At 47.2% G+C, this 14,906-nt stretch overlaps 1 protein-coding gene across 2 annotated transcripts in view; it reads right to left on the bottom strand.

The window, feature by feature from the left end:
- LOC109889539 (SLIT-ROBO Rho GTPase-activating protein 1) overlaps positions 1-14,906 on the bottom strand; it is a 158,798-nt gene that overhangs the window by 16,703 nt on the left and 127,189 nt on the right. For both annotated transcript variants that reach the window (XM_020481031.2, XM_031822956.1), the window contains exon 18: positions 13,296-13,375. In XM_020481031.2, the coding sequence (XP_020336620.2) occupies positions 13,296-13,375 (80 nt within the window). The remainder of the gene's footprint in view (positions 1-13,295; positions 13,376-14,906) is intronic.

The raw sequence follows: 14,906 nt of genomic DNA, 5'->3' as shown, positions 1-14,906 counted from the left end.
ACTACGAGGAGGAGGTTAAAGTGCAGACTTCCCACTTTAATTGAGGGTATTTTCATCCATATTCAGTGGACAGTTTAGAAATTACAGTACTTTTTGTACATAACCACCCCAAATATTACAGGACCAAAAGTATTGGTTTGATTTATGTATGATTTATGAATAGCAAAGGAGTTTTCTAGCCCATTACCTGCAATTCTATACTTACTGTCATATCTATTCATGTCATATTTGAGTGATTCAAACATTACAACAATCTATGGGCTAAAGAACCTAGCTAAAAATGTTGGCTGACATTGGCTAGTTGATCTGGACATTTCTTACAAGTTATAAATATCTCTCGAAGGTATGCAATGACTAGCATGACAAGAGGAACTGATGATGTACTACCCAATTTCGAAATTGCACCTTGTGTATTCTACTATTGCAACTTTCAAGAGTAAGTTGAAAGCCGGACAGAGTTTAAGGCACCACGTGTACCCTGCCCACAGTTTGGGAACCATTAAACAAGTCAACACAAGCTGTTCGTCGTCAATCAAATAGTAAATAGCCTATGCCCCCCAACTCCAAGTCTATCGAAAGGCATATAAAACACTGGTTCATTTTTAAAAATGAAAAAAGCCACAAAACAATACTTTTGTGGATATCAACTCATCTTTACCACTTACAAGGTACATGTAAATTCCCTCACAGAAAACAATGAAGAAGCATCATGGTCTCCCTCCTCCATGAAAAGAAATTAGACCGCAGCCAACCACAACGCACAAACATAACAGAGGTAGCCTACCGAGAGGCGGGACTGACCTCTCTATCAATAAATCACTAGAAGATGCAGTGGGGCAAAAAAGTATTTAGTCAGCCACCAATTGTGCAAGTTCTTCAAGTTAAAAAGATGAGAGGCCTGTAATTTTCATCATAGGTACACTTCAACTATGACAGACAAAAGGAGAGAAAAAAATCCAGAAAATCACATTGTAGGATTTTTAATGAATTTATTTGCAAATTATGGTGGAAAATAAGTATTGGAATGGGCTACAAGACCGTCGCCAAGCAGCTTGGTGAGAAGGTGACAACAGTTGGTGCGATTAGTCTCATATGGAAGAAACACAAAAGAATTGTCAATCTCCCTCGGCCTGGGGCTCCATGCAAGATCTCACCTCGTGGAGTTGCAAGATTCATGAGAATGTTGAGGAATCAGCCCAGAACTACACGAGAGGATCTTATCAATGATCAAGGCAGCTGGGAACATAGTCACCAAGAAAACAATTGGTAACACACTACGCCGTGAAGAACTGAAATCCTGCAGCACCCGCAAGGTCCCCCTGCCCAAGAAAGCACATATACATGCCGTCTGAAGTTTGCCAATGAACATCCGAATGATTCAGACAACTGGGTGAGTGTTGTGGTCAGATGAGACCAAAATGAGCTCTTTGGCATTAATTCAACTCGCCGTGTTTGAGGGAGGAGGAATGCTGCCTATGACCCCAAGAACACCATCCCCACCGTCAAACATGGAGGTGGAAACATTATGCTTTGGGGGTGTTTTTCTGCTAAGGGGACAGGACAACTTCACCGCATCAAAGGGACGATGGACGGGGCCATGTACCGTCAAATCTTGGGTGAGAACCTCAGCCAGGGCATTGAAAATGGGTCGTGGATGGGCATTCCAGCATGGCAATGACCCAAAACACATGGCCAAGGCAACAAAGGAATGGCTCAAGAAGAAGCAAATTACGGTCCTGGTGTGGCCTCGCCAGTCTCCAGACCTTAATCCCATAGAAAATCTGTAGAGGGAGCTGAATGTTCGAGTTGCCAAACGTCAGCCTCGCAACCTTAATGACTTGGAGAAGATCTGCAAAGAGGAGTGGGACAAAATCCCTCCTGAGATGTGTGCAAACCTGGTGGCCAACTACAAGAAATGTCTGACCTCTGTGATTGCCAACAAGGGTTTTGCCACCAAGTACTAAGTCATGTTTTGCAGAGGGGTCAAATACTTATTTCCCTCATTAAAATGCCAATTCATTTATAAAAATGTTGACATGCGTTTTTCTGGATTTTTTTGTTTTATTCTGTCTCTCACTGTTCAAATAAACCTACCATTAAAATTATAGACTGATCATTTCTTTGTCAGTGGGCAAACATACAAAATCCGCAGGGGATCAAATACTTTTTCCCCTCACTGTATCTGAGGACAGCGCCCAGCACACAAATGCATAACAAATCATTTTCAACCAGGGAGTTGCGACACGAAAGTCAGAAATAGCGATATAATACACTGCTCAAAAAAATAAAGGGAACACTTAAACAACACAATGTAACGCCAAGTCAATCACACTTCTGTGAAATCAAACTGTCCACTTAGGAAGCAACACTGATTGACAAATGTCACATGCTGTTGTGCAAATGGAATAGACAACAGGTGGAAATTATAGGCAATTAGCAAGACACCCCCAATAAAGGAGTGGTTCTGCAGGTGGTGACCACAGACCACTTCTCAGTTCCTATGCTTCCTGGCTGATGTTTTGGTCACTTTTGAATGCTGGCGGTGCTTTCACTCTAGTGGTAGCATGAGACGGAGTCTACAACCCACACAAGTGGCTCAGGTAATGCAGCTCATCCAGGATGGCACATCAATGCGAGCTGTGGCAAGAAGGTTTGCTGTGTGTCAGCGTAGTGTCCAGAGCATGGAGGCGCTACCTGGAGACAGGCCAGTACATCAGGAGACGTGGAGGAGGCCAACAACCCAGCAGCAGGACCGCTACCTCCGCCTTTGTGCAAGGAGGAGCAGGAGGAGCACTGCTAGAGCCCTGCAAAATTACCTCCAGCAGGCCACACATGAGGGTGGTATGAGGGCCCGACATCCACAGGTGGGGGTTGTGCTTACAGCCCAACACCGTGCAGGACGTTTGGCATTTGCCAGAGAACACCAAGATTGGCAAAATCGCCACTGGCGCCCTGTGCTCTTCACAGATGAAAGCAGGTTCACACTGAGCACATGTGACAGACGTGACAGTCTGGAGACGCCGTGGAGAACGTTCTGCTGCCTGCAACATCCTCCAGCATGACCGGTTTGGCGGTGGGTCAGTCATGGTGTGGGGTGGCATTTCTTTGGGGGGCCGCACAGCCCTCCATGTGCTCGCCAGAGGTAGCCTGACTGCCATTAGGTACCGAGATGAGATCCTCAGACCCCTTGTGAGACCATATGCTGGTGCGGTTGGCCCTGGGTTCCTCCGAATGCAAGACAATGCTAGACCTCATGTGGCTGGAATGTCAGCAGTTCCTGCAAGAGGAAGGCATTGATGCTATGGACTGGCCCGCCCGTTCCCCAGACCTGAATCCAATTGAGCACATCTGGGACATGTCTCGCTCCATCCACCACACAAAAATTATGTACAGAAAAAAGTATTTAATAAGAATATTTCATTAATTCAGATCTAGGATGTTTTATTTTAGTGTTCCCTTTATTTTTGAGCAGTGTATATGCCTTACCTTTGAAGATCTTCTTCTGTTGGCACTCCAAAAGGTCACAGTTACATTACAAATGGTCCTTTTGTTCAATAATGTCCTTTATATCCATAAAAACGCAGTTTAGCTGGCGCGCTTCAGTCATTAATCCACTCGGTTTCCCTCCTTCAAAATGCATCCCAAACGTTACCAAGAAACTACCCTAATACGCAAATAAACTATAGAGAATCGTTATTGTTTTTCCCGGAGAAAAATACCAAAGAACACGCTCTCATTGACGCGCTTGGAAACACTACAGCCAAAATGGGAGCCACCTAGAAAAACTACAATTTCTGGCTAAGTTTTCCAAAAACCAGCCTGAAACTCTTTCTAAAGACTGTTGACATCTAGTGGAAGCCCTAGGAACTGCAATTGGGCATGATTACATCCTATTATAAAAGTGCCAGCCATTGAAATCGGTGGTAGGATAAACATTTTTTTGGGGGGGGGGGGGGGGGGGGGGGGGGGGTTGTCCTCAGGGTTTCGCCTGCCATTTCAGTTATACTCACAGACATTTTAACAGTTTTAGAAACTTTATAGTGTTTTGCATACACATTTCTATCCAAATGTGTATGCATATCCTTGCTTCTGGGCCTGAGTAGCAGGCAGTTTACATTGGGCACGCTTTTCATCCGGACGTCAAAACACCTCCCCCTATACCAAAGAAGTTAATAACGTGGAGAAACACTGGTATGGAAAACACTGCTCCTCTTAGGAGACCCATGCCAAACTCCCGACTAATGACAACACAGCAAAGAATCAAACGAAGCCAAAAATAGCTCATATTCTTTTATCCCCCCTCTAATTAAGTAATGCCATCCCACCCCCCAGAACATCCAACCACCAGAACCCATTAAACCAGACAGTGGGTCCCTGGACACGGACATTCACTTTTGCTGCTCCTCTGCACAGCTTCATCAATAGGAAGAATGTCACTGGAGAAGCACCATAGAGCTGAGATAGCAGGAACCTGAGCAGGGGTGAAAAGACACCATGATATTCTTTTAACAGGAACAACTCAGTACCATTCCCTGGTGAGCATCCTGGGGAGGGAAGCAGTGGAGCGAGGACAGTGATTCCACATCTCGGTTCTCTCCCCCTCTCCCTCCTGGGGAATGACAGGCGTGTTGTGGAGTCAATGAGATGTGACAAGCAGGAATTTAGTCTGTCTGATTTAATAAAGGTGACAGCTCTGAGATCAATACAGGACGTCTCTCTCTCTCCATAGGTACATGTGTGTATGTGAGAGAGGGTGTGTGTGTTAAGTTTCACATTTTTATTGTCACAAGCACTAGTACAGTGAAATGCCCTTCTTGCTCTTTCCCAACAATGCAGTAACCAATATCATAGTCAATGGGAGTGGGAGAGAGGGTGTGCGAGAAAGAGAGAGCGAGGTGTGCGAGAGAGCGAGAGGTGTGGGGGGAGAGAAAGGGAGAAGTTGTGGGGGGAGAAAGAGAGGGTGTGGGAGGGAGGGAGAGAGAGAAAGAGAGTGAGGGAGGGAGTGAGGGAGGGGGTGTGAGAGGGAGGAGAGGGGGTGAGGGAGGGGGTGTGAGAGGGAGGAGAGGGGGTAAGGGAGGGGGTGAGGGGGGAAGGGGTAAGGGAGGGAGGAGAGAGGGTGTGAGAGAGAGAGAGAGGGTGTGGGAGAGAGAGAGAGAGAGAGGTGTGCGAGAGAGCGAGAGGTGTGGGGGGAGAGAAAGGGAGAAGTTGTGGGGGGAGAAAGAGAGGGTGTGGGAGGGAGGGAGAGAGAGATGTCGTTAGAACCTTGAGCGTGGCTGAGGTGCACCCATGACCAGCTCTGAAACCAGTTTGCATAGCGGAGAAGGTATGGTGGGATTCGAAATGGTCAGTAATCTGTTTGTTAACTTGGCTTTCGAAGACCTTAGAAAGACAGGGTAGGATAGATATAGGTCTGTAGCATTTTGGGTCTAGAGTGTCACCCCCTTTGAAGAGGGGGATGACCGCAGCAGCTTTCCAATCTTTGGGAATCTCAGACGATACGAAAGAGAGGTTGAACAGGCTAGTAATAGAGATTTGTAAGGGTCCAGATTTTGCAGCTCTTTCAGAACATCAGCTATCTGGATTTGGGTAAAGGAGAAATGGTGGGGGCTTTGGCGGGTTGCTGTGGAGGGTGACGGGCAGTTGACCGGGGTAGGGGTAGCCAAGTGGAAAGCATGGCTAGCCGTAGAGAAATGCTTATTGAAATTCTCAATTATAGTGGATTTATCGGTGGTGTTTCCTAGCCTCAGAGCAGTGGGCAGCTGGGAGGAGGTGCTCTTATTCTCCATGGACTTTACAGTGTCCCAAAACATTTTTGAGTTAGTACTACAGGATGCAAATTTCTGTTTGAAAAAGCTTGCCGTAGCTTTTCTAACTGCCTGTGTATATTTGTTCCTAACTTCCCTGAAAAGTTGCATATCACGGGGGATATTCGATGCTAATGCAGAACGCCACAGGATGTTTTTGTGCTGGTCAAGGGCAGACAGGTCTGGAGTGAACCAAGGACTATATCTATTCCTAGTTCTACATTTTTTGAAGGGGGCATGCTTATTTAAGATGGTGAGGAAGGCACTTTTAAAGAATAGCCAGGCATCATCTACTGACGGGATGAGGTCAATGTCATTCCAGGATACCCCGGCCAGGTCGATTAGAATGGCCTGCTCGCAGAAGTGTTTCAGGGAGCATTTGACAGTGATGAGGGGTGGTTGTGTGTATTTGGAGGGCGAATTAGTTAGGACGACATCTATGAGGGTGCCCGTGTTTACTGATTTGGGGTTGTACCTGGTAGGTTCATTGATAATTTGTGTGAGATTGAGGGCATCAAGCTTAGTTTGTAGGATGGCCGGGGTGTTAAGCATGTCCCAGTTTAGGTCACCTAGTAGCACGAGCTCAGAAGATAGATGGGGGGCAATCAATTCACATATGGTATCAAGGACACAGCTGGGGGCAGAGGGAGATCTATAGCAAGCGGCAACAGTGAGAGACTTATTTCTGGAAAGGTGCATTTTTAGAAGTAGAAGCTCAAATTGTTTGGGTACAGACTTAGATAGTAATACAGAACTCCGCAGGCTATCTTTGCAGTAGATTGCAACACCGCCCCCTTTGGCAGTTCTATCTTGGCGGAAAACGTTATAGTTAGGAATGGAAATTTCAAGGTTTTTGGTGGTTTTCCTAAGCCAGGATTCAGACACGGCTAAGACATCTGGGTTGGCAGAGTGTGCTAAAGCAGTGAGTAAAACAAACTTAGGGAGTAGGCTTCTAAATGTTAACCTGCATGAAACCAAGGCTTTTACATTTACAGAAGTCAACAAATGAGAGCACCTGTGGGGTTGGAGTGTAGCTAGGCAGTGCAGGACCTGGATTAACCTCCACATCACCAGAGGAGAAGTAGGATAAGGGTACGGCTAAAGTCTATACGAACTGGCCGTCTAGCACGTTCAGAACAGAGAGTAAAAGGAGCAGGTTTCTGGGCACGGCATAGTGTACAGGCAAAGGTATGGTATGATGTGAGTACATTGGAAGTAAACCTAGGCATTGAGTAATGAAGAGAGAGATATAGTCTCTAGAGATGTTTAAACCAGGTGATGTCATCGCATATGTAGGAGGTGGAACAACATGGTTGGTTAAGGCATATTGAGCAGGGCTAGAGGCTCTACAGTGAAATAAGACAGTAATCACTAACCAGGACAGTAATGGACAAGGCATATTGATATTAGAGAGAGGCATGCGTAGCCAAGTGAACATATGGGTCCAGTGAGTGGTTGGGCTGGCTGGGGACACAGCGATTCAGACAGTTAGCAGGCCGGTGCTAACAAGCTAAATGTTAGTAGGCCGGGGCTAAACAAGCTAGCCGTTAGCAGGCCGGGTTAGCAAGCAAGCAGTTAGCATGGGTTAGCAGTTACAGACCGGGTAGGTAAGCTAGCAGTTAGTAGACCGGGGCAAGCTAGCAGTTAGCAGGCCGGGTTAGCAAGCAGTTAGCAGGGGCTAGCAGGTAGCAGACTGGGTTAGCAAGTAAGCAGTTAGCAAGGGCTAGCAGTTAGCAGACCGGGCAGGTATGCTAGCAGTTAGCAGACCGGGCCCGGCAAACTAGCAGTTAGCAGACCGGGTTAGCAAGCAAGCAGATAGCAGGGGCTAGAAAGTTGGCCTTTGGGGGACGTCGCGATGGGGTAAGTCTGTTTTAGCCTCTTCGTGCGGTGATGTCGATAGACCAGTCATGGAATTAGTAGGGTTCCAAGTAGCTCTAGGTAGCTAGCAGGCCTAGCTGGTTAGCATGGGCCTTCAGCGGGCGTCGCGCCTGAGGGACCTGTTGGAGTCCTCGGGCAGATTATGTCGGTATTCCAGTCGTAGGGGATCTGCAGGGTTCCATGCCCCGTACCGGCTGTAGAAGGGGTCCGGATATTGTATCCCAGGAGTATACTTCGGTGGTAGCGCAGGAGCCCTGGCCGGGCTAGCTTCAAGCTAATTGGTGCTTGCTCTGGGATGGAGACGCTAGCCAGGAGTAGTCATCCGGGATTGCGGTTAGCTAGTTGTGAAGATCCAGATGAAAATGTTCCGTTTGCGGTAGGAATCCGGGGATAAAAATAACAGGTCCGTTATGCTCTGGTTAGAGTCGAGACGAGAGCTTTCCGAGCTGAAGGTTAGCTGATGACCTTTGGCAATGGTTTGCTGACTGATAGCTGGTAGTTTCAGTTGAGGGATTCCGGATCCGAAGTAAATATAAATTCTTTCGGGAAAAAAAGCAGATCCACGCCACATTGGGTGAGGCGGGTTGCAGGAGAGTATTTAGATGATGAGGTTTAGCAAAATATTTTAAAGGATATGCGACTAAAAAGATGTAAAACAATATATACAAGGGACACGACAGGACAAAGACGTCTGATTGCTACGCCATCTTGGAATCAGTGGGAGTAGGACTGCTGAAACATTGATAAGAGGGAGTAGGCCTACTGAAACATTGATAAGAGGGAGTAGAACTGCTGAAACATTGATAAGAGGGAGTAGAATTACTGAAACATTGATAAGAGGGAGTAGAATCACTGAAACATTGATAAGAGGGAGTAGAATCACTGAAACATTGATGAGAGGGAGTAGAATCACTGAAACATTGATAAGAGGGAGTAGAATCACTGAAACATTGATAAGAGGGAGTAGAATCACTGAAACATTGATAAGAGGGAGTAGAACTGCTGAAACATTGATAAGAGGGAGTAGAATTACTGAAACATTGATAAGAGGGAGTAGAATTACTGAAACATTGATAAGAGGGAGTAGGACTACTGAAACATAGCTACAGCTATAAATGCTCCCTATGTTAGTGACTTTGGTGTTGTTTATGGTAAATGCTATTAAACCATTCTGATGTAGATAAGTGTTTCTGTCCCTTACAATCAAAGCATAGCATGTCTAACTCAATGCACTGCTTTTTAAATGGAAAAATCTTTACAAATTTGAGCAAATTCAAAAACGGTGATTAATCGCAATTAACGAATGCCATTAACTCAATTATTTGAATGGTTTTGACAGCCCTACTCCAGATATGTTTACCCACTGAGATCAACAGCCGTACAGGGTAGGATGCCGTTACACCCCAGGTGGAGCAGCCCCATGGCTCGCTCTGCTCAGTGTTCATGTGCATGCATATGCGAATAGGCACTGCAACCTTGGGAGTGAGATATGGCTACAATCAATAACGCAAGAGACAGAAAAACAGCAGCCAGGCAGGCCCCAATGAATCCACTCTCTCTCGTTCCCTCGCTCTCCAGACAAACATAAATCTAAGGTCCTGTTTATTCATGGCTACAGCGTGGCTACAGAACAGGACACACCATGCTGATCAGAGACAGATGTGTGTGTGTGTGTGTGTGTGTGTGTGTGTGTCTGTGTGTGTGTCTGTGTGTGTCTGTGTGTGTGTGTGTGTGATTGTGTGTCTCTCTCAGAGGAAAAGTAATGACCTTTTCAGTGTATACTACACTGGGTAGAGAAAATGCACTACTCCAACCACGGCTGTCCCAACATTCAGCTACCAGGGTTTGACATGAAACAGCACGCGGAGATAAAAATCACCTTTGACCCTATAGTGTTATACCAGAAGAGGCTACACCAATGTATTGACAGGGAGGGAGAAATGGCCGTCTAAATAAAGATTATGCAGCGTTGTCATGCATGTCATTGCCGTCCAGAAACGTTTTGCAGGAGCTGATGGGATGCGGTTCATTAAGAATGAGTTCTGTCTGTAGCATGTGAAAGAGTTACCAGACACGGGGAAATTACAATGTCTGGGACGTAGTAGGTTGTAAACGATTTTCTTCTGCCTTACATGACCACACAGACAGAGGGTTGTTGCTGGTGTCAGGTCTGTAAATGTGGCCTCTTCAGGTATAGTCCATCAGAATAAATGGGCTCTGACACACGCCAGCGGGGGCTGAGCCTCCCAGCCAAAGGAATTTCCGGACAGCTACTTAGACCAACACGTGGAATGACTTTCCCTATTTTTCTTATTCAGTTTCTCTCTCCCTCTCTATCCTGAGTAAAGAGGACAGACACATTTGCATTGAAGAGGAGAAGGGATTGAGGGGGAAGCGGAGGAGGGATTGAGGGGGAGGGGAAGAAGAATGGAAAAGAGGGAGAGTATGGCGAACGAAGTATGGGCGAGTGGGTGTATGGAAAGCGAATCAGCTAACTGGGCACATTTGTTGCCACTGAAGATTTTGCGTGGCTGATTGGGCTGCAGAACGGGTCGATAAGCCGGTGCGAATGACTAGTGCACCAGTGTTGTATCGACGTGCCTGCCAAACTGAGGTGCTTCCCACTGGGCAGCTGTATCATGGTGTCGCGACCGGGAGACCCATGAGGTGGCGCACAATTGACCCAGCGTTGTCCGGGTTAGGGGAGGGTTTGGCTGGCAGGGATGTCCCTGTCCCATCGCGCACTAGCAACTCCTGTGGTGGGCCAGGCGCAATGCATGCTGACAAGGTCGACAGGTGTACGGTGTTTCCTCCGACACATTGGTGCGGATGACTTCCGGGTTAAGCGGTGGGACAAGAAGCAATGCGGCTTGGCAGGGTCGTTTTTTGGAGGACGCACGGCTCTAGACCTTCGCCTCTTCCAAGTCTGTACGGGAGTTGCAGCGATATGACAAGACTAACTACTACTTTGTACTAAAAAGTACAAAAATATGTACATTTTAAAACTGAAATTGTACAATTATTTGTGTAAAACAGTGAAATACGATTCAGACATCCTCTGGATTCAAAACAGATGTCCGTTGTATAATTTTTTAATTTTTTTTTTAACACAGCTCAAGATAGAGCAGAGTACTTTAGACACACCCACTCCTTTCCTTTCCACACCCCCACTCCTTTCCTTTCCACACACCCACTCCTTTCCTTTCCACACCCACACTCCTTTCCACACCCCCACTCCTTTCCTTTCCACACCCCACTCCTTTCCTTTCCACACACCCACTCACTCCTTTCCACACACCCACCCACTCACTCCTTTCCACACACCCACCCACTCACTCCTTTCCTTTAGACACACCCACCCCACTCACTCCTTTCCTTTAGACACACCCACCCACTCACTCCTTTCCTTTAGACACACCCACCCACTCACTCCTTTCCTTTAGACACAACCCACCCACTCACTCCTTTCCTTTAGACACACCCACCCACTCTTTTCCACACACCCACCCACTCTTTTCCACACACCCACCCACTCTTTTCCACACACCCACCCACTCTTTTCCACACACCCACCCACTCTTTTCCACACACCCACCCACTCTTTTCCACACACCCACCCTCTTTTCCACACACCCCACCCACTCTTTTCCACACACCCACCCACTCTTTTCCACACACCCACCCACTCTTTTCCACACACACACCACCCACTCTTTTCCACACACACACCCACCCACTCTTTTCCACACACACACCCACCCACTCTTTTCCACACACACACCCACCCACTCTTTTCCACACACCCACCCACTCTTTTCCACACACCCACCCACTCTTTTCCACACACCCACCCACTCACTCCTTTCCTTTAGACACACCCACTCCTTTCCACACACCCACCCACTCACTCCTTTCCTTTAGACACACCCACTCCTTTCCACACACCCACCCACTCTTTTCCACACACCCACCCCACCCACTCTTTTCCACACACCCACCCACTCTTTTCCACACACCCTTTAGACACACTCACACTCTGGTTGCCATATTGGGCTGCAGCTACACCCTTCACCCTTATTGGCTAGTTACAGAGGTGGCTGATTCAACAAGAGCTTAATCCCCGAATCCCTGAATACAGCTAGGATCTAACATTGACATCATACAGCAGAACTGTACATTTTCATACGGCAACACTAAAGAAACAAATCGTTCACAATGATTCTGTAAATCTGAGTAAGATCCTAAAGTATTTTCAACCACTAACTAAGGACAATAGGCCTGTGAACGGGCTTGATAGGCCCACCGGGAATGACAATAAAATAGGGGTCAGAAAGGCCTTCCGCTCAAATGGACAGGGAGACAATATTTGGACAAAAACCATGGTAGCCCGAGTTAGAAACCATATAAACCTAAGGTTTGCTTGTCCTTAATTAATAGCTTTGCAATGGATAGCTAAAAATGTGTGTTCTAGTTTTAGAATGGAAAACTATGACGTAGCCTACGTGCCCTAGTCTGTACTATCCGGTGTCATTCATTAGGGCATTTAACGGAAAACGTTTTTTAAATGTTTTGCAGCAAAAAAATAGTCCATTAGAAGCTGAATGAAAACGACCCAGGTGTCTTCATTAGTTGGAATGGCCATGTGGATGAATGTGTCTGAAAGATGGTGTGCTAGTAAAGCTATGTAATGAGAACTATGGCCTACATTTCCATCCTGGAGCTCTTGTATAAATTCTGTCTACAGACTGATGATAAATGGCTATTATTGCGATTAGGCTACTAACGCGTGTGTTTATTATTACCATGGAAACGAAACGGGTTTGGAAGTTTGGGTTGAAAGAGTTGCCGCCCACACTGTCTGCCCTCCCCAAAAACATTTTTGAAACATAATTGACCAGGTTTCGTGAGGTTTCTGTGACGTTTCCCTGAGAAACGACCGGTTTCTGGACTTCTACTCAGGCCACCTGAACCTTTAGTAGTCCGCTGAGGGGTGAGTCAGTGTGTTTGATTTGGAACAGAGCAACTGCATCGCACCCCCCCCACCCCCACGTCTGAGACGAGGTCCAACAGACCAGGTGGAAGAGCAAGCAGACATCTGGGGGGGGGGGGGGGCTGCTTGTGTCTCTGAGGCTGGTGTGAGTGAGGCCTATCATATGAACACATGGTGAAGTAATTTAAAAAGCAGGGACAATACAGATGGTATTATTATGCTAGTCTGGAAAGTCTGAAGTTGTATAGACCAACTCTCACATCGAAACAATCAGTCATCCTCATCACTCCTCATTCCAGTTTGGAGTTCAAGAGGTAACCGATTGAGAACTCGCCAAAAGCAGGGGCCTGGGAGGGGGGGGTTACTGCTGCCAGCGTGTGACCCAGGTCCCATGGGGAGATAGTGATGCAAAAATCATTTGAATATCAATAGACACCCACATCTCTGGAGTCCAGTTCCCTGCCCCTTTAAGGTCATTCCATTTAGCAGGCTGAAAGGCAAGATTATCCACACAGACCAGTGTGCTCTGGGTTTAAGAAAGTGTATGCTTTTCCCATGATGTTCACATCTGGTATGTCATTACATCATAGGCTTACGAGGGTGCCTGCTTGAAGGGTACTCACCGTCCTCGCTGGTATGTGTCTCTGTCCCTCCCTCGTTGTCCACCTCCTCAATGGCCCCATGCTCACTGTAGGGACTCTCACTGTGTGTGTGGGGGGGAGGGGGGTCAGAGGTCAGGGTTTATAGGTTAGGGTCCGGCTACCATGGATACAACCGTACCAGCTACTCAATTTCATTTCAACCTATGGGTGTATCTTAATAGTGTGAAGTGGATTCCCCTCCTCGTCTCCTTTCCTTCTACGGGCAATGATGTGACATTGGACTGGATTGGTGAAAGCAAATACCTGGTAAGTGGTACGCCTCATATAGATCTCGTCCGTCTAATACTTTTAGTGTAGATGAAGGGGAGCAGGCAAGCAGTGGACTTTAGACGGCTGAGATGCATCTACAGCCACATTAAGAGGTAGCCACCGACTATTGATATGCACAAATTGAGGGCATCGGCTGTATTCCCATGACACAGCCTGGGTTTGAATGATCTGTTTTCAGACGTTGTCCCCGGGAACCCTGTGGCATGAACCTGGCACTAACGGCCCTTACATCTTCTACAGATACCCCCGGCTGGCACTTAGCGCCATTTCCCAGGGTAACACACCACCGCCACCCGCCTTGCATCACCCACTGGGGGAGGAAGCGAAGACAGAAAATCTCCACGGATTTGATGTGCCTCGGTCAGGGACGGCGTCCTGACGGCTGTGACGGGTGATTAGCTCTGGCGGAGCTAACGCTAACACTCCGCCAAGGAACAGAGAGAGCGAGAGAGAGAGATAGGGACAGAGAAACAGAGAGAGAGACGTGCTCGTCAGAGGAAGCAAGTGTTAGGCTGTCATCCTCACAGCTGTGGAGCTAGCTGGCCCAGAGTCTTGACTCTGGTCTGTTTTAATGGACTGTACTTCCATGTGCTGCACTTTAGGTTAGAGTTTCCTTACTAACCTCGTCAAGGCCGATATGTAAAGCTAAGGAGTTGTCAATACAGCACTAACAGATGTGGGACCGGGCTAGTGCTCTTCGGGGGTAGATGACGCTAACCCCTCGCTGCTCAGCTGTGGAGCTAGTTGGCTTGGGAACTCTGTTTTAACATAGTTCTACGTGCTCCACTACTTAACATTATAATGATGACGGTTTCCTTGCGAAGTGACTTGTCTCCTTTCCTCTACCCCGATGAAGGGTCTTTACGGTGATCGTTTAGTCCGTCTCACCTCGTCGAGGCAGATATCGAAAGATTCAAGATCTCGAACGCAGGAAAGTAAGCACGTTCTCCCTTGTCATATTTTCTCACCAAAGACACCTCATAATTTAGGCCCTTGGACTAAATGATGCATTAGGCCCTGCTGTGGCCCTTGGACGAGCTCCACACCGCGTGCGTACATACCTGCAGCATGGAGCATTATGTCCCTTATGAAGGGGTCATTTGGCTGCGAGCCGGAGTTAGACTACAATCACAGGATGGGAATGAGAAAAACACCCACGACTTTGTAATGAGCTCCCCGGCCAACACCTCACCGTGCACATCTGTGAAGCTCGTCTAAATTACATCATCACAAGTTGCCCGTATCGGGTTTCACTAACGAATGACCCCTGACCCCATAAACGGCTGACCCTGCTCACTCAAT

Source organism: Oncorhynchus kisutch, linkage group LG4, assembly GCF_002021735.2.
Source record: "Oncorhynchus kisutch isolate 150728-3 linkage group LG4, Okis_V2, whole genome shotgun sequence".
NCBI lineage: Eukaryota > Metazoa > Chordata > Actinopteri > Salmoniformes > Salmonidae > Oncorhynchus > Oncorhynchus kisutch.
The sequence above is the reverse complement of the archived record's forward strand: the minus strand, read 5'-3'. Positions and strand labels throughout refer to the sequence as shown.